General features: G+C 39.4%; 1 protein-coding gene across 1 annotated transcript in view; it reads left to right on the top strand.

Annotated features, from left to right (window-relative positions):
• Positions 1 to 23902, top strand: part of trpm6 (transient receptor potential cation channel, subfamily M, member 6) — an 89558-nt gene that overhangs the window by 14608 nt on the left and 51048 nt on the right. Inside the window, exons 10-18 of the mRNA XM_060908016.1 lie at positions 2275 to 2347; positions 2475 to 2566; positions 2654 to 2788; positions 7320 to 7376; positions 7525 to 7665; positions 22335 to 22600; positions 22829 to 23057; positions 23203 to 23346; positions 23610 to 23741. Coding sequence (XP_060763999.1) covers positions 2275 to 2347; positions 2475 to 2566; positions 2654 to 2788; positions 7320 to 7376; positions 7525 to 7665; positions 22335 to 22600; positions 22829 to 23057; positions 23203 to 23346; positions 23610 to 23741 — 1269 coding nt within the window. The remainder of the gene's footprint in view (positions 1 to 2274; positions 2348 to 2474; positions 2567 to 2653; positions 2789 to 7319; positions 7377 to 7524; positions 7666 to 22334; positions 22601 to 22828; positions 23058 to 23202; positions 23347 to 23609; positions 23742 to 23902) is intronic.

Raw genomic sequence — 23902 nt, 5'->3', positions numbered from 1 at the left:
AATAACCATGACCATCCAAAATAATGCTCCATGAAAATCACTTAATCTCGTGAATTTACCATTGGTCACGGGTCTGGACAGAACCATCACTGGGTCCGGATCCGGACCAAGGTCCGCCATTTGGTAATGCCTGACATAGACAAAGGCAGAGTCAAAAAACTGGCAGTGGTTGAGTGAGGCACAGACAGGATATCAGAGGGAATATAATACTCACAGTCCAAAAACACAAATAGGGTTAAAACCAGAAAAGTGATACAAAATGCAAGGATTGGTGATGTTAGATGCAGGGTACAGAGTGTATACTTCACAAAGTCTTTGTGTCACTGAGAGTCCTTATATGTACACGCTGTGATTGCTCTTTGATGTATAGATTTGATCATAATATTATTGTGAAGTATGTCTGACACAATCCTAGTGCTATAGTCCAAATTGCAACCCATCCCAAATCTTGCACCTTGAAATAGACAATTCTGTATCTTGACATCTTTTTTGTGTTGAAATCCCAATGCAAAGGGGTTTAGTGTTTCCATTGGGAAATGCAAGGTTTTTTCTTTTGTTCTTTATTTCTGCTGCTCAGAATAATTTCTCCTTATCTGTATAACTGATATCTGATCTCTCTGTATAATATCTCCTCTGATTATCATTAACAAACCCAGTGATCTTATTGTAACCTTGTAGCTCTCTCTCTCTGTTTGTTTTCCTTCTTCCATTCTCTCTCGTCCGCTTGTCTTTCTTTTTTGGTTTAATAATAAACAAGTTGTTGTGTTTGCATGTTGTATTTCTCACCAGGTGCATCTGAGTCATTGTCCTTTTTACTGTCCTTTTTCTCCTCTGTGTCTCTTACTTGCACTACAGGATTAAATATTAGTGTGTTTTCCAAAAACTCGAACTCAGTGATTCTCAATGTGACAGCTGCATGGCTGTACTAGGTAACCAGAATATTAATATTGGTTGGATTATGTGCTTAAAATAAATCTGTGATGAAGCACAAAGGACTTGAAAACATATATACTTGCTGTTCTGTGCAGGTTTTTTTTTTTTATCTTTTCAGTACCAGGAGTAAAAATCCATTCCCTTAATTTAATCACATCTCATGTTTCATCATCTGTGTCAATTCTGAATGAAATTCTCTGGTGTTTACGGCTTGGATCATATGCATCAGTGTGTATTTATGGTGTGTTTTGTGATGTATGTATTCTTCCATCCAAACCTGGGGTTCGAGAAATATTGCACTGAGTGCACTGTATTCATTCAGTTTTCTTTTCTGGATTATATGCAGATGAGATGTGCCACTAAAAACAAAAACAAAATTCAAATCTCTTGCATTTTCATTTCGTAACTTAAAAAAAAAAAAGACTGCTATGTAAACAGGCCCGGTATGTTGCTGAGTTCCATTTATATTTTTTCTTTGTCATTTTTTGCAAATATTATATCTTTACATAGGATATATCTGCTACACTTTTTGGAAAAATGTTTGATCTACCTTCAAAATTCTAAAGTGTTCTTTGGTCAATAGACAGACTATAGATAATCCAGGGATAGACTACATAGACTACACTCTCACCGTCAACTTTCATAGGAACTTGTCCTTGATTCTAAGGTTCCTGTTCTTGGCTTCAGGAGTGGAACCCAATATAGTCTTCTGCTATTGCATGCTGAGATGCTTTTCTGCTCACCACGATTGTAAAAAGTTGATATGAATTACTATATCCTTCCTGGCAGCTCGAACCAATCTGTCCATTTTCCTCTGACCTCTCTTATCGACAAGACGTTTGTTTCCACCCACAGAACTGTCACTCAATGTTTTTTGTTTTTCGCACCATTCTGTGTAAACACTAGAGACTGTTGTATATGAAAACCCAGGAGATTAGCAGTTTCTGAAATATTCAAACCAGTCCATATGGCTCAAACAAACACTCACGCCACAGTGAAAGTCATACTTTGAAATCACACTTTTTCCCATTCTAATGTTTGAATGATGTGAACATTAACTGAAGCTCTTGATTTGTATCTGCATGATTTTTTGCATTGTGCTGCTGTCAAAGGATTGGCTGATTAGAGAACTGCATCAAATAGTAGGTGTATGTATGGCTGTTCCTAAAAAGTGGCCAGTGAGTATATATTAGCTTTTTGGGGAAGCTAATAACCAGTAATGATCCAAAGAACCCTCAAAAAACCATAAAAGTGTACTGCATTTATATTAATGTTTGGCCTAGGCTTAACTTATTATTATTATTATTATTATTATTATTATTATTATTATTTACATTTCAGATCACCATTTTTGACTCTGAATCAGAGGATCATTTGGAAGCAGATGTGGCTATTTTGACAGCTTCACTAAGAGGTATTGGTATAACACAGTCTGGTTCTCACAAGAACAACACTTTTGCTAAACTATGAAAACAGTCTTAGTTTATCTGGTTTAACTTTATGGTTCATCTTTGTCAACCCGTGATGCATTCTGTTATCAGGAACACCAGCAGAGAAATTAAGCGCGACACTGGCCTGGGACAGAGCTGATATAGCTCAGCAACATGTCCTGGTGTATGGACACCATTGGAAGGTGCAGTATGGTATACAGGATATAATGTAAAAATAGGATGATGTGATCAGGGTTGTGGTGATGCAGCCCTGTGGTGGTGTGTTTTAGGTGGATGACCTGGAGCATGCCATGCTGAATGCTTTGCTGATGGACCGCGTCAGTTTTGTTAAGCTGCTTGTTGAGAATGGCGTGACCATGAAGCACTTCCTGACAGTGTCTCGCCTGGAGAAGCTCTATAACATGGTAACACAGTTGATACAGTTCAATTGCTTTTGAGTTGTTCGATAATTTGGGGTACATTCCATGTCTGTTGATGATAATTATATCTATTCTAAGAATTTTCTTCAAAAACATCATATTTTACCTATTAATGGAAAGCATATTATAATATCACACATACATCATGTATATCCTATGCTTCTTTCAGCTTGAAATTTTCTCATGATATTCAACTATGAAGTCAACTATGTTTTGTACATTTTTATGGTTTACAAATGTTTAATGGTTTTAATTCAATTATATGCTCAACTTTGATTTTAACCTGTTCAAGAAAATGACACATGGTCAGCCAGGCAAGGAATGGAAATTATGGGACAAAATAGGGAAATTGTCAACTATGTTACCTGACAACTAAGTTACTCAGTCATCTTCATCATCAGTTAACATTATTAGATCATGTTTACATCCACACTAATATTCCACTATTGTTCTGAATATGACAATATTTGGAATTTGATTCGGGTCATGTAAACAGCATATTCCAGTTGGACATTCCGACTTTGGCCTTATTCCAAATTTAGCATTTTCCGATGTGGAATATGCCGATATTATTTGAGTTTTAGGAGCATTCTTTGGACATGTATACAACGCTTATGTGTGTCTCAATTGGAGTTTTACTGCAATTTGCGACACATGGTCTCGTGCCTGTTTATGGCCATCTCTGTGCGTTGTACCCAAACCAACTAGACAATCGGAGTATGTATGGCTATAGTGTTTTCCACGTTGTCCTTTGTGTACAGAGATTGCTCCGGATTCTTGTAATCTTTTAATGATATTATGTACCATAGATGATGTGATCCTCAAATTCTTTGCTATTTTACATTGAGGAATGTTATTCCAGGCGGCACGGTGTTAGCACTGTTGCCTCACAGCAAGAAGGTTCTGTGTTCGAGCCCAGTGGCTGACAGGGGCCTTTCAGTCAGTACGTTTACATGCACATCCAAATCGAGCTGCTGTCGGTAATCGAGCAAAGGGTCCCAGCAGGGGTGCCAGAGAAATCCAATCCTACATGCACAAGTGAAATCGGGCTATTGTGCAAGGTGCATTGTGCACCCGAGCCACACGTGGCGCTACACGCCCCATCGTGTTGGTACACTTCCGGTTGTCGTCATGAAGAAGAGCTATAGTGTTGCCAGATACTGCTGACGTATTCCAGCCCAAAACATGTTCAAATCCGCTAAAATGCACTTAAAACCCCCAATCCGGCAACACTGGCAGTTCCGTGTTCAAGCTGTTAGGCTTGCTCTAACAGACTGTATGGCTACAAACTGTCCGGCGCAGACCACTGTTTTGTAAGACAACTTATTTTGCACAATAATATTTTTCTAAAGTCCATTTTTTGCTTACAAAAATTTTTTTTTTTGCTTACAATTTAACTTATGTCTTAATAAACACACAAAAAGTTCAATTGTTTTGCTTTTATTGACATTCTTCAGATGTTGGACATATATATATACACACACACACACACACACACACACAAATACAAAGACTTGTTTATGTACACAATTCACAGCTATGCAACAGCTGTACAGATGTATTTGGTGATACAGTAAGTGAGCTAAATTTTAACAGTGCAAACAATGCCACAAAAAGAAAAGATTCATGCCGTTGTCATGATTCGTTGTCATGCCGACCGAGGCTGTTGTGTTTCCCTTGTGGTCTCGTCACTCGTCACTTCCGGAAGGGGCAGTGCTGAAGTAAGTAGCTCGAATACGTAGCTCAATAGGATATACATGCACTAAGTAGCTTGGCAGAAATCGCATAATCTAGGTCGTGTAGCTCGATTCCGAGAAATCAAGTTCGGTTCAATTTCAGCCGAATTAAGGTGTATACATGGCATTTTGAACTTCGATTTCAGTCAAGCAACGGCAGAAATTCGATTCTCTCTATGTGCATGTAAACGCACTGAGTGTGGAGTTTGCATGTTCTCCTCGTGTCTGCGTGGGTTTCCTCCTGGTGCTCCTGTTTCCCCCACAGTCCAAAGACATGCAGGTTAGGTTAATTGGTGGCTCTAAATTGACCATAGGTGTGAATGTGAGTGTAAATGGTTCTTTGTCTCTATGTGTCAGCTCTGTGATGACCTGGCGACTTGTCCAGGGTGTACCCTGCCTCTCGCCTATAGAGATCTTGCAGTCACGTGACCGGAAAGTACACAGCCGCCATCTTGTCGGTAAAAAACACCGCTGAATACTGCTGCACTCGTGTACAGAATGGATCAATTTCAACCGACGGACTACACGGCTCATTTTTCTAATGAACAGATAACTAGATATATGTCTAAAATAAACGATCTACAGATTAGTGACCCTTATGGCTTACCGGACGTAGTTTTCACGACCGTGTCAGTGGATTTTGAACTGCCAGCGGAATACCCAGACGTGTATAATTACCTCATTAACTTTCCCTCACTGTTCAGTGGTGAAGCACTGCGTGCTTATAAATCTCTGGACAGTTATCTTTACAGAAATTCAGGATTTGTCAGCGACTCAGATGTGGCATCTTGTAAACAAGAAAATAATCCTCACTGGACGGGTAAGTCACTTAAGTATTGAGTACAGCACTGACCAGCCGATTATAGAATAGAATAAGGTAATTCCAGCTGTAATTCCAAATCGTCCGTCTTGTTTACCATGGATCTGGCGTTGGAGAGGTAGCGGCTTAGCAGTGGAGATTTGAGTGGCTGTTTTCTGAGCTTAGTCAACAGGCCGGCTCTGCAGCCTGGCTTTTGCTTCCGCTCCCGGCGCCGCCTCCTTTGCTTTGCTTCCGATAACAATCCACAGAGACCCCGCTGGTCTCGCTATCTCGTCCGGAATGTTGTGCATGCGATGGAAATCGCTACAAACCGTCATTTTCTGCTGGAAACCAATGTCCAGTAAGTCCATACGGTTGTAGTGGATATTGAAGTCCGGTACAGACGAACAACACGCAAAAATACACACAAAAAACATAAAAAACGTGCACAGGTAGGGAGAGCTTGTAGCCACAGCCGTTGTAGTAGAATTGTATATAGTAGGGTTTTCCAGAAGAAAAGGTAGAAGTAGAAGCAGAAGCAGAAGTAGAAGGCGGAAATATGGCGTTTGACCGACAAGATGGCGTCTGTCACAATCTGGATTGGCTGTGACGTCACATGCAAGTGCTCCATAGTCAGTTGGGATAAGCTCTAGCTTGCCTGTGACCCTGCACAGGATAAGTGGTTATGGATAAAGGATGGATGGAATGTTATTCCTGTATGATGAACTTCTGAGAGACTCCACCTCTCTGGGATGCTCTGTTTTATACCCAATCATGTTACTGACCTGTTGTCAACTAACCTAATTAGATTTTTTTTTTACATTACACAACTTTTCCAAACTTTTGTTGCCCATGTCCCAACATTTTTTTAAATGTGTTGCTGGCACTAAATTCAAAGTGAGTATATATTTTTCAAAAAACAATCACATTTCTTAATTTCAACATTTGATATGTTGTCTTTGTACTATTTGCAATGAAATACAGGATCTCCATGATTTTCAAATCATTGCATTATATTTTTATTTATGTTTTACAACTTTTTTGGATGGGCGGCACGGTGGTGTAGTGGTTAGCGCTGTCGCCTCACAGCAAGAAGGTCCAGGTTCGAGCCCCGTGGCCGGCGAGGGCCTTTCTGTGCGGAGTTTGCATGTTCTCCCCGTGTCCGCGTGGGTTTCCTCCGGGTGCTCCGGTTTCCCCCACAGTCCAAAGACATGCAGGTTAGGTTAACTGGTGACTCTAAATTGACCGTAGGTGTGAATGTGAGTGTGAATGGTTGTCTGTGTCTATGTGTCAGCCCTGTGATGACCTGGCGACTTGTCCAGGGTGTACCCCGCCTTTCGCCCGTAGTCAGCTGGGATAGGCTCCAGCTTGCCTGCGACCCTGTAGAAGGATAAAGCGGCTAGAGATAATGAGATGAGAATGAGAACTTTTTTGGATTTTTTTGCGGTTGTAAAACAGAGCTTTCTTGCATGTAACACTGTTTTAATATTGCATCTGTTTCCACGTTAATGACTGTGAGCTGGCCTGGTGGTTAGTGTGTCCGCCTCTCGACCAGGAGCTCGCGAGTTCTACCCAGGGTCAGGTCATCCCAAAGACCATCATAAAATGGTACCTAGTGCCATCTGGCAAGGCATGCTGCAATACAGATGTGAGTGGGGAGTCAAACTTTTGTGGTTACCAGAGGACCAGCCCCCCACTGTAACCCTAGCTGTATAATAAGCAAGGGGATGAGGCGCTGTCCAGTGCACCTTAAGGGCCTGGTTAGTACTAGGGTGGTAGACTGCCTGGGAAGACCAGGTCCTGGCATGGGAGGGACTTTGAGTTTTCATGTTAATGACTTTATTAAGTGAAGTTAGTTTGATGAAATTTTGAAACATGGTAAACGCTCATTTGTATACATCTGAAGGAACAACTGATTAGATTATACAGTAATGCTATAGAAAATACTAATCTATACAATATAAATCACCTCCCTTCACAGCAGCACCAAGGCTCCTCAGATCACTTCTTACGCCATATCATTGAGGATGCCAAACAGGTAGGAGTTAAATAAAACATTAGAAATATTGTCCCAGGTTACTAACATGACTTGCATAATTGTGATGACACCTCTGGTATGAGGAAATAAACTGGAAGTTGTTTTAAGATTCCCATTAAATCATATTTTGCCTTTGTGTCATCTCCAGTCTCGTCTTCCTCGGAGATATAAGATCAAACTGAAGGATATTGGCATGGTGATCGAATATTTGATAGGAGAAGCTTATCGGAGCATGTACAGGAGCAAGAGCTTCAAAGCTGTATATAACCAAATCCATTGTGAACTGAAGGTCTGTCCATAAACACCACATTACTCAACCTGCTCAACCTTCAGAAATTGAGTTATGCACATTTAATGAGGAATTTATACTGAAGTTGTACACTGATATTCAGGCCTTAAACCTCATGCTGAGATGTTTTGACACTATGTTACATGGTGACCATACTATAACAAACAAAAAACATCTGTAATGGCAGAAATTCCCTTTGGAACCTTTTCAGGAGTTCTGATAAGTTCTGATTAATGAATGACCCGGGTGTCATAGAACAGGGTTACATAGGTAAACTTACATTCTGTTTCACTCCTCATAACTACTGGAGAGGCATTTCATCACCTGGATAACCTTAGTGATAACTGATGGCTTGTGCGATGATTTTGCTTAAAGTGAAGAAGAGTTGCGTGCTGTCAACCTCACTCTCTCATCCGAGACCACCTATGTCCAATGTCAAGACCAAGTCAAGACAACTGGAGGTGGAGACGGATGCAGTGAATGACCAAGATGTCATACGTGTCTCATCTTGTGCACAGCACTCCACAGTGTGATACTGCAACCACCTTCCTCTCCACTGGAAAAGCGCAGAGTCCATTGAATCCAGTCTTTGCAAGCATAGGTCAGGAAGCTCTAATTCACTGATGGTTTTGAACCCATTGGCTACCCTCACCTGATTTTGCCAGTCAGTTGAAGCCATTGCCCAGGGTGTGGCCGCTCTTGCATGCTAGCAGCTACAAGGAGCCACAGGTGAAAACTGAGTACCAAGTGGGGACCAAAGTCGACGAAATGCTCTGAAGAGCATGGCATGTTCCCCTTTCAGAGGTATTACCCCTTCCTGATACCCATACACCCCCTATAACCTTAGTACTAATCCAAATACAACCCAATTTGCAAGGGATATTCAAATTCTCATGATGCCACAGCGTTCCGTGACCGGGAATTCACGAGAGCAAAATTGGTCATGCTCTCAGGGTGTGAGGGGTGGTATATACTCTCTCCCCTATCAATCACCGGAACATTAGCCAATCATGGGCATCTGCAAGAGGACAGCACGGTGGTGTAGTGGTTAGCACTGTTGTCTCACAGCAAGAAGGTTCTGGGTTTGAGCCCAGCGGCCGACAGGGGCCTTTCTGTGTGGAGTTTGCATGTTCTCCCTGTGTCTGTGTGGGTTTTCTCCGGGTGCTCCAGTTTCCCCCAAAGACATGCAGGTTAAACTAATTGGTGACTCTAAATTGACCGTAAGTGTGAATGTGAGTGTGAATGGTTGTTTGTTTCTATGTGTCAGCCCTGCGATGACCTGGCGACTTGTCTAGGGTGTACCCCGCCTCTTGTGTAGTCAGCTGGGATAGGCTCCAGCTTGCCTGTGACCCTGCACAGGATAAGCAGTTACAGATAGTGGATGGATGGGCATCTGCGAGCTCATTGCATGCAGAACGGGGTGGACACCACTTTCTTCCAAGTGTGTTACCCTGGCCCATGACACAAAATAAGAAACAGTTTGAAAAGATGCACTTGGCTGGATTCATGTGTCTCAGAGGAAGGATGTGATAGCCTTTGCCCTCCCAGACTGATAGCTGTCACATGATAAGGGAGAGTAAGCAAGTTGGTGGGAATTGGACAAAGCTAAATTAGGGAAAGAAAAACAGAAACAAGGTTAATGTATGATGATGATAATGATGATATGAAGTTAATATGAAGTTACATCCAGCTTTGGAGGACATCTTCCTCTGTAGCACTGACTGGAGTCACAAGCTGTTTCACAGATATCTTCAATTCTCAACATGTGTACAAGGCAAGAAGCCATTACTTGTGGCTTTTTATAGCATGGTCACCACGTGACTTAGTGTCAGAAGGTTTTGGCATATGTAATCCTGTCTAGCATGAACTTCATACAGGTAATTTGCACATAAACAGAGTGGAAAGCCCAGAAAACCATCAGTAACATAACTGAACTATGAGTACATCAAACATTTCCTGAATTATAACTTTTGGACTTAAGTTGCCAGATCTAAATACAGCCCAAACAGAAAAAGATTTATAAGCACAATTTATTACTAAACACTACAGTGCTGTGACCCTTCAGGAGTCTGACATCCTTGATCATTACAGATGTGTTTTCAGCTGCACTTAAATAAATTGCATACATCAAGTTTACAGATTAAACTAAATTTGTATTTCATGAAGGAAGTATTAGTACTTGCAAAGCAAAAATGATCTAAATTCAAAATAAATACAATGTAAAAGTTTAGAAGATATTTAATGCAGGCACAGAGAGAGAGGGAGGTAAAGAAATAGTGAGACAGAGAGAAGTATAGATACGTTACATTATATTCATAGATTTTAGCAGATGATCTAATCCAGAACAACATACAACATACTCAGAGCAGCCTGGGGAGCAGGTACCTTACTCAAGGGCACTTCGGCCATTCCTGCTGGTCTAGGGAATTGAACTGGTAACCTTTTGGTCCTAAAGCTGCATCTCTAATCATTAAGCCATGGCTTCCCCAGATACAGACTGGAAGTTGATAAAGACAAACATAGGAAGAGAGAAATAAACTAGGAAAGGGGATTTCCTTGGGAAAATGCATGTGATTGCTGTTTGCATTAAACTAGAAAGAACGCAACTGAGAAAGGAAGGGTGAACTAATAACAAAAGGGTGTGCTTGTTTCCACAGTTGAACCTATAGACAAAGTTTGTCAGTTCTACCATAAAAGTTGAAGGAGTAGTAATGGATTGCCATTGACAGATGAAAGAATAGAAGGGTGAGATAGATCAGTGTCATTAATATGTAAAGCTGTACTTTTGCAGTTGAATCCATATTCCAAGTTTTGTGACTCTACCTTAAAAGATCTAGGAGTAGTAAAATCAATGGGTTCTACTGGGAGGATGGGGGATAAAAAGGAAGGAAGGAAAGAAAGTGGAGTGAAGAAAGTTATGCCATATGTATGCAAGGTATAAAAACCTAACAACATTTACCAACTTTGGTGCTCCTAGCTTTGAATCTCTAGGAGCAGTCAGGTTTTGAATAATGAACTGAAGCCAATGGGAGGAAAAGCAATGGATAAAAAAAAACGTCCAGAAAGCAAGAGTGATAGAAGTATGAAAAGAGGTAGAGTGCTTTGTAGTATTGCCCAGAACATGTCTAGTAAGTTTGGATGTATTATAATTCTACATTTGCCTGTTTTGATTACCACATAGCCAGATTTTTCTGTTTTACTGAGCTGCTGCCATGTTGACTAGGAAGGCAGTCCGGAGAGTTCAGTACCCAGAAGGATGAGCACAGAGCCGAATCAACCACAGCCTCAGTTCGACGGAACTGAAGATCCTCACAAAAGCAAGGTCAGGCAAATAAAAAAGATCCTCATTATGAATCATAAACATCAAATGAATTTTTTAATTAATTCAATGAAACACTTAATTACTCTGTTGGTTTACTGTATCACATGACGAAACATACCTGCCAACCTTGAAAAAATTTTATGAGTACAATTTTACAATTTCATGAGTACCCCCCCCTTGCATCAACCTCACCCCAACCCGGCGTGCATGCGCCCCCACAGACCACAACCAGCAGACCAAAAACACACTTTTAATCCAGTTTTATTGATTGACCTTGGGAACATAGTCCAGTTTTGTAAAACATTCCTATTGATAGACTTTGGGAAACTGTTATTGATGACTCTTGGGAACTTCCTTCCATTATGAAAAGCACAACAAACATTAAATACATGTGCAAATGAAATGAAATTAAACCAGAGCCACTCTTTCAAAATAAATAACAACACATTAAATTAATACAGTATGTAAAAAAGGCACTTTCAACACAAAACATGGTATGCACAAATTTCCCATGCAATAGGTTTAGACTTTTGCATTTTTTAACATGTTGGAAGTATACTGCATTATACAGTAAAAATATTGCATTATACAGTACACTGCAGTATTTTGTAGTATGCCTTTTTCATGTGTAAACTATTGCATTTGCATTCGAAATATTGCATTTACTGCAGTAATACTGTATAAAAAAAGCATTTGATATTGCAGTACCACGCAGGTTTTTTCATAAGAGGGATGACCAATTTTCGACTTCACATCATCTGCAAACATTCTAGGCTACCATTGACAGAAGTTACCGACTGCCCTTAAGATATACAACATGCTACGTTTTGTTGAGCACATCAATAAAGTGGTACTTATCATAGTGATTCAATGAGAGCGCAAGAGGAATTGTAATCAGGTTTCGCTGGTTACCGCATCGAATATGCAACCTCGAGTGACGGCTTCGAAGTTAAATGAAGAACTAGCCTGTACTGTTGGTGTTGTAAATGCACAAAATAATGGCTAGGAAGCTCTTGAGTGCACGTGAAACACAACAGTTTCTGTTACAAATATAAAAACGACGTCTCTAACCGACGTTTCAATCCCCGACTCGCTCTAGCCACCTGGCTGCACCGCTGCACTCAAGTCAGAGATGCAAAGGAGGAAGGGGAGGGGGTGAAGAGGGCAGAGCCACACGCTCTGGAAGAGGGGCGGGGGGATTGGGCAAAGCGTTCCATTCTGGCTTTGAGTTTTCTCACAGATCAGCGGTATCAACTTCAGCGAGAACTTGACTGAAATGCGAGTTCGGACGATATGCGTACTTTTTAATGTGAAAACGTACAGTCGTACAATGAGGTAAAAATTCGTAGCGGCTACGCAAGATGCATACAGGTTGGCAGGTATGGAGGAAAATAGAACATACTACTAACTTGACTAGGACCAAGGGAACTGGAACTAGAAGAACAAGGAAACAAAGACTGAAGTCACATGTCTGTGAAGGTTCTCAGTCATCCAGGTCATAGTAAACCGTAGGTGCTAAAGAAGGCAACTGGACTTGCCTGAAATTCTTGAAGATGTTTCACCTCATCCGAAAGCCTTCTTCAGTTCTGTCTGACTAGTGGGGAGTTTCAGGTATTTATAATCTAGTGGACCAAAAGCAAACCTAATGAGAGTCGTTGAGGTCACATGGGTCGTTGACACTGTCAGCCATCCTGTAGGTGTTAGGCCAAGTTTACATTAGACTGTATCTGTCTCGTTTTCTTCGCGGATGCACTGTCCGTTTACATTAAAACGCCTGGAAACGCGGGGAAACGGGAATCCGTCAGGGTCCACGTATTCAATCCAGATCGTGTCTGGTCCGGTGCTGTGTAAACATTGAGAATACGTGGATACGCGGATACGCTGTGCTGAGCTCTAGCTGGCGTCGTCATTGGACAACGTCACTGTGACATCCACCTTCCTGATTCGCTGGCGTTGGTCATGTGACGCGACTGCTGAAAAACGGCGCGGACTTCCGCCTTGTATCACCTTTCATTAAAGAGTATAAAAGTATGAAAATACTACAAATACTGATGCAAATACTGCCCATTGTGTAGTTATGATTGTCTTTAGGCTTGCCATCCTTCCACTTGCAAGTGGTAAGTGACGCGCATGCCCGACATGCACTGAGATCACACACACAGCAGCTCAGTCCCAAATCACTGCTCGTGCACTCCACTCGCGCTCTCTGTGAGCTGCGCAGGGCCGGAGTGCGCACCCTCCAGAGGGCACTCGCTGTCCAGGGCGGAGTGATATGCTCGGCCTGCGGAGCCGAGCATATCCGTGTATTGGCGTTGCTATGTGCACGCAAATCGTGTATTGGCGTTGCTGTGTGCACACTAATCATTTTAAAAACGTTAATCTGATGATCCGCTGATACGGTCTAATGTAAACCCCACCTTAGAGTCACTGGAGGCCAGGTGTGAATGGTGTTAGCAGCCTAGAGGGTCGTTAGGGTGAGCTGTGCATTGTTGGCTCTCTCTGCCATCATGTGAGTCATTGAAGTCAGCTGAGTCTTGGTGTGGATGTGTATTCAGTTTTCTGGGAAGTGTGCCAAGGACTGCATTGTAGGTGGCTGATAAATGGTGTCTCAGACCACCTCTGTTCAGTGATGGTTGTTCCAGGTTGAATGACTAAAGTCACCAAATTCTGGTGTAAAGACTGAGCTTGAGACAGGGACTTGATTAGTTCCTGTGATTAGGAAAAACAACAAACAAACATTTTGTCCTAAGACAAGGTTCATGTCTAGATCATGGCCTAAGACAAGAAATAAACCTGGACAGAAACAGTCAGGGTCTGAAAAAGTTTTGGGACCTGTTAGTTCCAGGGAATGGAAATTTTAAAGCTCTAGCATACAAAGGCATTCTAGAAAATGTTACTTAGTTCTTCAAACTTGGTCAGGTGTTCACATGCATTTGGTCGTATAGTGTAGTTCTGGGGACAGGGTTCTGGAGCTCCAGAGTGGGTTGCTAGCATAGATACAATGTCAGGATGTGAGTGCTGGGAAACTGGAAACTTCAAGAGGTGCTCAAACAGCAGCGAGTTGGAACTTAACGTCTGATTAGCAGGAGTCTCAGAGGTCATCAGAATAGATGACTTGCAACCATGTGATCAAAATGTGCTACATCATGAGTGTCCGCCATGATGGTGGATATACAAAGCAACTAGGATGACAGCCGCTGAAAGCGTGTCTGTAAACAATGCTGAATTTTCTCAGTATTACCATGATTTGAACGGTCGAGTGAAGAGTCGATACAAAGAGAAGATAGACGTGTTTGACCCATATTATTTTAAAAAGTCAGACTTTTCTGAAGATAAGATGTTTCTACCGACCATCAAGTACCCAGATATCATGTTTTATCTGGTTTGGCTGCCAAAGAATCAAGTCTGACCTTGGACAAAACATAGCCCATGTTCTGAGTGGGTGCCCAGTCTGGATTGTTTCTATCATATAATTTTGCTGGCACTCTTAGAAGCAAAATGGTAATACACGTGTTAAAATTATAACAATGACCAAGTGAACCATGACAAGAGAATGCTCATTTTATCGCAAAATTCTAGCAACATGAAATAAAATTCTTCCATGATATTATCAAGAAAGCTTTTGAATCTCACCTAAGATAAAATGATTACTGCAAACACGAGGTGTTTTAGTTTTAGCCTTGGTTAGATCAGCCCTGCCGATGTTGTTCAGCCGTGCATGTCTCCTCTCCGTACTAAGCCTCAGAGTTTCCTTGCCCTCTTTCTGAATCATGGACAGAATTCTAAAAAATCGGAATGTGCTATGGTCACGAGTACTGTTGTGACCACAACCATATACAGCACAAAGATATGGCATAGCTAAAAGAATGCTTAAAGCAGTGGAAAAACAAAGAGAGCTGCACACACACTAACTATGTTTTGTATGGAATGTCACTTGACCCCGCATTTGTATATCCACCAACGTAGCCGACATCTAGGTTTCTATTTTGCTTTGACATATAGTATAGTATAGTATAGTATAGTATAGTATAGTATAGTATAGTATAGTATAGTATAGTATAGTATAGTATAGTTTTATTTTGGTCATTTTAAGCACATCATAAGGTACAATACTTTCATTTGATCAATGGAATTCTGACCGAAAAGGTATAGGCTGAAGCCTATACCTTATTACCTATAAGCCTTATTGCGCCTACCCTTTTTACATTTCATTCATATATCAAAAGTAAGTAATGAAGACAAAAAAGCAAAAGGAAAACAAATGAGAAAGCGAAAACAAAACGACAGACACAGTTATAATAATTTAGATTTACAGAGAAAAGAAAGAAAAACAAAACCAAAAGAACTTAACAAGACCTCATGAGGTATCATCTTCCACTGTATGGTATTATTTTTATACTAAAATTTAAATACCAAACAGTATAGCCTACTGTTTCAATTTCATATCGCAATTTTTAAAATATATACACTACCGTTCAAAAGTTTGGGGTCACCCAGACAATTTTGTGTTTTCCATGAAAAGTCACACTTTTATTTACCACCATATGTTGTAAAATGAATAGAAAATATAGTTGAGACATTTTTCTGGCCATTTTGAGCATTTAATCGACCCCACAAATGTGATGCTCCAGAAACTCAATCTGCTCAAAGGAAGGTCAGTTTTATAGCTTCTCTAAAGAGCTAAACTGTTTTCAGCTGTGCTAACATGATTGTACAAAGGTTTTCTAATCATCCATTAGCCTTCTGAGGCAATGAGCAAACACATTGCACCATTAGAACACTGGAGTGATAGTTGCTGGAAATGGGCCTCTATACACCTACTGTATGTAGATATTGCACCAAAAACCAGACATTTAGTAGAATTTAGCTAGAATAGTTATTTACCACATTAGCAATGTATAGAGTGTATTTCTGATTAGTTTAAAGTGATCTTAATTGAAAAGAACATTGCTTTTCTTTCAAAAATAAGGAAATTTCAAAGTGACCCCAAACTTTTGAATGGTAGTGTACATATTATCTTATAGTCTATATTTCAATTATTAATCATATATTTAAGAGTAATATAATAGTACCCTGGTTATGTATATAGCAAATAATACATATTAGCATAGTACATAGAAATAATACACAGTATAGTACCATATTGTCACTGTATTATTCATTTATAATTATATTGCTGTTTTACTTATTTGTACTAACTGTAATGTCATTATGTTACTATTATTACTTTTATTATTATTTCATACTAATGCTCTGTATTTATCTATTATGTTAGCTTTATACATTTTTTTAAATTTATTAACTGAGCTACACTTTTTTAGTTCATCATCTAATCTGTTCCATAAGTTTACTCCTTTAATAGATATCCATTTACTTTTACTATTGGTTCTGGCTTTAGTTTTTTTTTTTAAAGATGCCAGGTCCCCTTAGATTATATAGGCTCTCTCTAGGCCTGAACAGCTCCTGGATACAGTATGGAAGCAAATGGTTGTGTGCCTTATACATTATAACAGCAGTGTTAAGATCCACAAGATCATATAATTTTAAAGTGTGTAATCTAATGAAAAGTAGATTCGATGGTTCATAGTAGTCTGTTTTGTTGACAATTCTTATGGCTTTCTTCTGGAGTAAAAATTTTGGGTTGATATTTGTTTTGTAGTTGTTCCCCCATATTTCCACACAATAGTTAATGTATGGGAGCACGAGAGAGCAATACAGTATGTTAAGTGATTTTTGATTTAAGATAGTTTTCATTTTACACATTATAGCAATTGTTTTGGATGTTTTTGTCTTAACATTATCTATATGTGGTTTCCAGTTAAGTTTATTATCGATAATAACACTCAAAAATTTATTCACAAACACTTGTTCAATTTCTATATCATTTATTTTGATTTTAATATGATTGTTAGTTTTTCGATTGCCAAATATGCTAAATTTTGTTTTGCTTAAGTTCAAAGACAGTTTATTAATGTCAGACCATTTCTTTAATATTGTAAGCTCATTTTCTACTGTATGCAGGAGCTGTTCTAAATGTTTTCCAGAGCAGTACAAACTGGTATCATCTGCAAACAGAATACAATTCAGGTGTTGTAGTACATCACAGAGATCATTTATGTACATAATAAACAGTCTGGGTCCCAGTACAGAGATTTGTGGGACTCCATGCATGACTTTTTCCATATGTGAGTTTACACTGTTAATATGTACAGTGCTCAGCATAAATGAGTACACCCCCTTTGAAAAGTAACATTTTAAACAATATCTCAGTGAACACAAACAATTTCCAAAACGTTGAAAAGACAAAGTTTAATAATAACATCTGTTTAACTTATAACGTGAAAGTAAGGTTAATAATATAAACTTAGATTAGACATTTTTCAGTTTTACTCAAATTACAGTGGTGCAAAAATGAGTACACCCCACAACAAAAACTACTACATCTAGGACTTTGTATGGCCTCCATGATTTTTAATGACAGCATCAAGTCTTCTAGGCATGGAATGAACAAGTTGGCAACATTTTGCAACATCAATCTTTTTCCATTCTTCAACAATGACCTCTTTTAGTAACTGGATGCTGGATGGAGAGTGATGCTCAACTTGGCTCTTTAGAATTCCCCAAAGAAAATAATTTCTTTACACCACAAAGGTGAAGGCTACAAGAAGATCAGCAAAGCTTTACTTATCAGTCAGAATACTGTAGCAAAAGTGGTAAAAAAAATTTAAGAAAGATGGAACTGCAACCATCTCACAGAGACGTCCAGGTCATCCATGGAAATTAACACCTCGACAGGAGCGTCTTCTGATGAGAAGGGTTGAAGAAAATTGGCATGCAAGTTCACTGCAGTTATCTAAAGAAGTAGAAAGCCAAACTGGGGTGACTATTTCCCGTGACACAATATGGCAGACACTGCAGAGGAATGGCATGCATGGATGCCATCCATGAAAGAAGCCTCTCCTAAAGCCCAGGCACAAAAAAAGCCCGCCTAGAGTTTGCCAGGGCCCATGCTGACAAAGATGAAGACTACTGGGACTCTATACTCTGGAGTGATGAGACCAAGATAAATGTTTTTGGAACTGAATGCTTCAAAACTGTATGATGTCGCAAAGGTGAGGAATACAAAGAAAAATGCATGGTGCCTACAGTGAAACATGATGGTGGCAGTGTCCTTATGTGGGGCTGCATGAGTGCTGCTGGTGTCGGGGAGCTGCATTTCATTGATGGCATCATGAATTCACAGACGTATTGCTCTATACTGAAAGAGAAGATGCTACCATCACCCCGTGCCCTTGGTCGTCGTGCACTTTTCCAACATGACAATGATCCTAAACACACATCTAAGGCCACTGTTGGATTTCTGAAGAAGAACAGGGTGAAAGTGATTCAGTGGCCAAGTATGTCTCCTGATCTGAACCCAATCAAACACTTTTGGGGAATTCTGAAGAGACAAGTTGAGCATCACTCTCCGTCCAGCATCCAGTTACTAAAAGAGGTCATTGTTGAATGGAAAAAGATTGATGTTGCAAAATGTCGCCAACTTGTTCATTCCATGCCTAGAAGACTTGGTGCTGTCAATAAAAATCATGGAGGCCATACAAAGTACTAGATGTAGTAGTTTTTGTTGTGGGGTGTACTCATTTTTGCACCACCCTAATTTGAGTAAAACTGAATAATGTGTAATCTAAGTTTGTATTATTAACCTTACTTTCACGTTATAAGTTAAACAGATGTTATATTAAACTTTGTCTTTTCAACATTTTGGAAATTGTTTGTGTTCATTGAGATATTGTTTAAAATGTTACTTTTAAAGGGGGTGTACTCATTTACGTTGAGCACTGTGCATATTGATGTCTGTCACTGAGATAGCTGTTTAACCACGCATGAGCTGTACCCTTGACACCGTATCTTTCCATTTTTTTCAAGAGCAACTCATGATCGATGGTGTCAAATGCCTTTCTCAGGTCAACAAAAATTCCTACAGTATATTCCTTGTTATCAATTGAAGTGGAGATTTTCTCCACTAGTTCCATTACTCCCATCGAGGTGGACCTATTTGGTCTAAAACCATACTGGTGATTACTCAGTAAATTATGCATTTCTATGAAATTGTCAAGCCTACTAACAAACAGCTTTTCTAAGATTTTTGAAAATTGAGAGAGCAAAGAGATGGGTCTGTAGTTGGTGAACTGGTATCTGTCTCCACGTTTGAAGATGGAAATTACTTTAGCGAGTTTCATTTTGCTTGGAAAAATTGATTTGTTAGAAAAGATTGATTGCAGATGTATGTGAATGGTGTTACTATACTGTGTATTATATCCTTGATCAGTGTCATATCTATGCCGGTGCAGTCAGTAGACTTCTTATTTTTAAATTTTGTAACAATTTCCAGGATTTCGCTATCATGTACACTTCTGATGAATATAGAGTTTGGATTCCGAGTGATAATACTTTCATTTATGCCACCTGTTTCCCTCTTTTTAACAATGTCTTTTGCAAGGGAAGGTCCAACATTTACAAAGAACTTGTTAAATTCATTTGCTATTTCTGTGTTATTTATAATTATATTATCTTTAATAAAATGATTTGGATAGTCGGTACTTGCAGTACTTTTTTTTAAATTAAACTATTTAATATCTTCCAAGTTTCTTGAATGTTGTTCTTGTGCTGTTCCAACTGCTTATAGTAATATTCCTTTTTGTTTAATCTTATGATACTTATTAGTTTATTTTTATGTCTTATATCCATTTTCTGCTTCTTTAGTTCTATGTTTCATATATACTTTACATGCCTTTTCTATGCCTTTAGTAATCCATGGCTTATCTAGTCTACTTTTATTTTTAGCTGAAGACTTTCTAAATGGGCAGTGTTTGTCATAAAGCTTAAGTAAGGTGGACAGAAAGGCCTCATAGGCTTGATCTGGGTCACCAGTGGCATAGACCGTATCCCAGGTTTGTGTACTCAGATCCACCTTAAGGGCAGTGATGGCTCCAGGTGTTCTAAGTCTAGTCAACTTGTGATTGTGCATATTAGTTTTATTTTCCATTCTGATAAGTTGTTGAAAAATGCCAAAAACAGGAAGATGATCACTTATGTCATTTATGAGTAATGCAGCTGTGACTTGGCTTTCTATTGCATTTACAAATAAATTATCTATCAGTGTGGCTGTATCAATTGTAATTCTGCTAGGTTTAGTAATAACTGGGAATAGACTATTGCTATACATTGTACTGATAAAATCTGTTATTTTAGTGTTTCCATGAGGATTTAACAGGTCACTATTAAAATCCCCACACACAATATGCACCTTATTGTTTATATTACCAAACATATTGCAACTCCTCCTTTTTTATTTATCCTATTTATAGTGAACAGCTCATATCCCTCCATTCCTACATTATGACCTTTCTCCTCTCCTAGCCAAGTCTCAGATATTGCAATAACATTGAATTTGTTAAATTGCAACAGATATTCCTTTATGTTGTTATAATTTTTATACAAACACCTACTATTAAAATGTATAACTGAAAATGCACCTTCCTTTTTGACACTTTTAAATTGCTCATCAGTATAATACTCACAGCTATTATTTACACTATTAAAAAATGTTTTTCAGGGTCTATATCATTACCAAACTCATACATTTTGTATTCCATGGCATCAAAATTGTTCAAATTAATGTTTTCATAATTAGTGTACAGTTTAAGTATGTCACCCCCATTATAATCATACATTCAAATTCAACTTCATCAAAGTCTCTAAAAGGGAACATAAATTCAGCCTCACCAGATGTCATTTGTCTTTAGGGCAGTCCTTTTTTGAGAGTTTGAATTTATTTAGACACTGCATATAAGTCAATGGCCTACACATACACGCACAGTCCCACTCACACACACTCTCCCATAATGCCATAAATCCAACAGAAATAAGGCCATATGCCCATAAGAATATCTTTGTTAAATCCAGTCCATAAGAGTTGTAATACAGATCAGAGTCTGTCATTTGAAAAGGGCTGCATATCCATCCATGATAGGCAACAACTAAATAAGAAGTTTTGCCCATTTTAAGTCCAGTACACACACACACACACACACACACACACACACACACACACACACACAAATAAATAAATACATAGAAAAAAGTTCCATGCAAAAAATAAGGGCAAAGTTCAATGCAAAACCCCCAGAAGATCCATGCAATGTTCATTTTGAAAAAAAAAAAGAGGGGAAAAAACCCACTTATATGCCATATCAATAATATAGAAATCAGTCCAAAGAAGGGGAAGAAAAAAAAAGTAAAAATAGCAATGACGCAAACTGCATTGCTACAAACAGTCTATTCCTGATCTGCTCCATAACACACCACTGACTAGGCCATACTTTCTTTGTGAAAAACAAAAACAAAACAGCAACATTATCTGTATGGATCAAGGTCTTTAAGCTCCCTTACCGTTATTACTTTGGCCTCTTTGGATGTGGATCCATTCAGTCGTATTAACACCTTACAATTCCTGGTGCATGTTGCTTTTATCTTATTGTTTTTCTTCAGGTTGCGGGCCTCTCGGGCAATCTCGGCATTCTTCTTAGTTAAATGTTCATTCAAGTAGACCTCAGACCCCTTTAACTTCTTCCCCTGCATCAGTAGCTCAGTTTTGTGCTTGCGATTCACAAAACGAACAATGATGGCAGGTTTAGATTTGTGGTCCATTCGAGGAAGGGTGTGACACGCTGAGATGCTGTTAGCATCGAGGTAGATGTTCTTACTCTCGAAAAATTGCAGGAGCTGCATTTCCAGTGTTTGCAGATCCTCGGTTCCAGCATCCTTGTTAACGTTTCCACCCTCAGCCACAGCTTTAGCATATGATCGGGGTTTAACATATAGTCTGGTTACAATAACATCATCCATTCGTATGTATTGTTCCAAGTCATTTATCTTTCATTCCAGATCATAGATGGTTTTGTCCTTTTCTTTGATCATATTCTTTAATTGTTTGACTTCACCTACAAGTTCCGTTAGCACTGTTAGCTGTTTAGTTACTTTAGTCAACTCCTCTGACATTAGATTTAGTGACTTACGGATTTCCTCGAGGTCGTCCTCCATCTGAGGATTATTTATGGTTTTCTTTGGAGGCATTGTCGCATCTTGTTTTCATTAAGTTACTTACTTTAGTAAGTGGAAAAAGTTTTGTTTTTCTGTTAGTAAGACAGCGGTCCACAGGGTGCCACCATCTTCTTTTGCTCACTTGCAAGTCAAGGATAGTAGGGAACTCTGATGCCAGTGCAGGCAAAGGTGCTGCATAAATAAATCTTATTCATATGTATTTATTTTTTATTTTGTGTTCTAGACACACTCAGAACCTGTGCCTAAAAATGTGGAGACAGTGGAGTTAGACGTGGGTGGCTCATCCCTGTTCGTCTACAGTTTCAATGACCTGTTTGTATGGGCAGTATTGAAGCGGCGGCAGCAGTTGGCACTCTTCCTGTGGCAGCATGGCACGCAGGCCATGGCCAGAGCTGTGGTGGCATGCAGGCTGTACCAGGCCATGGCCAGTGAGGCCAAGGAAAGCAACATGGATGACAGCATTATTGACGAACTTGAGAAATATTCTCTGTTAGTCTATGCTTGTTTTTTTTTTAGACTTTTTACACCAGTATCAAATAAATTATAGCATGATTGATAAATGACCCACACTCAAAGTAAATATTGGCAAGGGTTTCATAGTTTTAACTTCAAAGAATGTGGCTAAGACATGATGTGTGATTAAAATCTGAAGATTGGTTTGACCATTCCCTTGCGTGAACAAGTGCGATTATTGTCTGTGTGTGTCTTGTCTTCAAGAGAGTTTGGCCAGCTTGCTGTGGATCTCCTGGACAAGGCCTTCAAGGAGAATGAGCGCATGGCCATGAAGCTGCTGACCTGGGAGATGACCGATTGGAGTAACTTCACCTGTCTGCAGATGGCTGTGGCCTCAGGCCACAGGTCCTTCATGGCCCACTCATGCACCCAGATGCTCCTTACCGACCTGTGGATGGGTCGCTTGAACATGAGGAAGAACTCCTGGTTAAAGGTGTTAATTGATGTTGGAGTTCAAATGTGTTCTTGTTTTAAGGCTATGATGTACTCTATAGTGGGATATGAAGGAGTAGTAGAATCATCGACCTTTTTGTTTGCATCATTAAGTAGTCATCATGATTCCATTTCTTTAAACACAGATCATTTTGAGTATCCTGCTCCCTATGGGCATTCAACTGCTGGAGTTTAAGAGTGAGGCCGAGATGTCCCATGTGCCTCAGACTCAAGAAGCCCTGCAGTTTGGGAGGGACACCGGGAGCTTAGCAGAGCAAGAAATTAAAGATGTATGAATGAATGAATGAATGAATGAATTTATTTTATTTCGAACATGTATAAAAAAAATGTATGTAACTATTTGTACATACAAAAGAAAAAAATATGTGATACAAGATGTAAGAGAAACATCTCATCCTGCTTCCATACCTCTATATCATTCATCTAATCTGTTTCATAAAGTCATGCTCATAACTGGCTGGACAGTATATCATAATATCACAAAGAGCTTATGCTCGAGTAAAATGTACTGGTGGTTTCCTCTTTTCTGAAGGTTGAGAGTGATTCAGAGAGAGGGAGGAGCCATGCGAAGCACAGGTCAGGTCTCGTTGCATGGTGGTTACCATGCTCCAGGAAGGTCTATGACTTTTACAATGCACCTGTGGTCAAATTTTGGGTCCACGCTGTAAGTCTCCTACCTCTTACCTAAGATAACTCATCTCTCTCTCTCTGCTTCTTAGTTTCTTTCTGTATGTCTCCATCTATTGTGTCACTTATTCATATTGTTCCCACTTTCACCTTTTGCCTGCCTGTCACCATTTCTCTCCATCATATTCCACATTTTAT

This window comes from Neoarius graeffei, chromosome 24 (assembly GCF_027579695.1).
Source record: "Neoarius graeffei isolate fNeoGra1 chromosome 24, fNeoGra1.pri, whole genome shotgun sequence".
NCBI classification, from domain to species: Eukaryota; Metazoa; Chordata; class Actinopteri; order Siluriformes; family Ariidae; genus Neoarius; species Neoarius graeffei.
The sequence above is the reverse complement of the archived record's forward strand: the minus strand, read 5'-3'. Positions and strand labels throughout refer to the sequence as shown.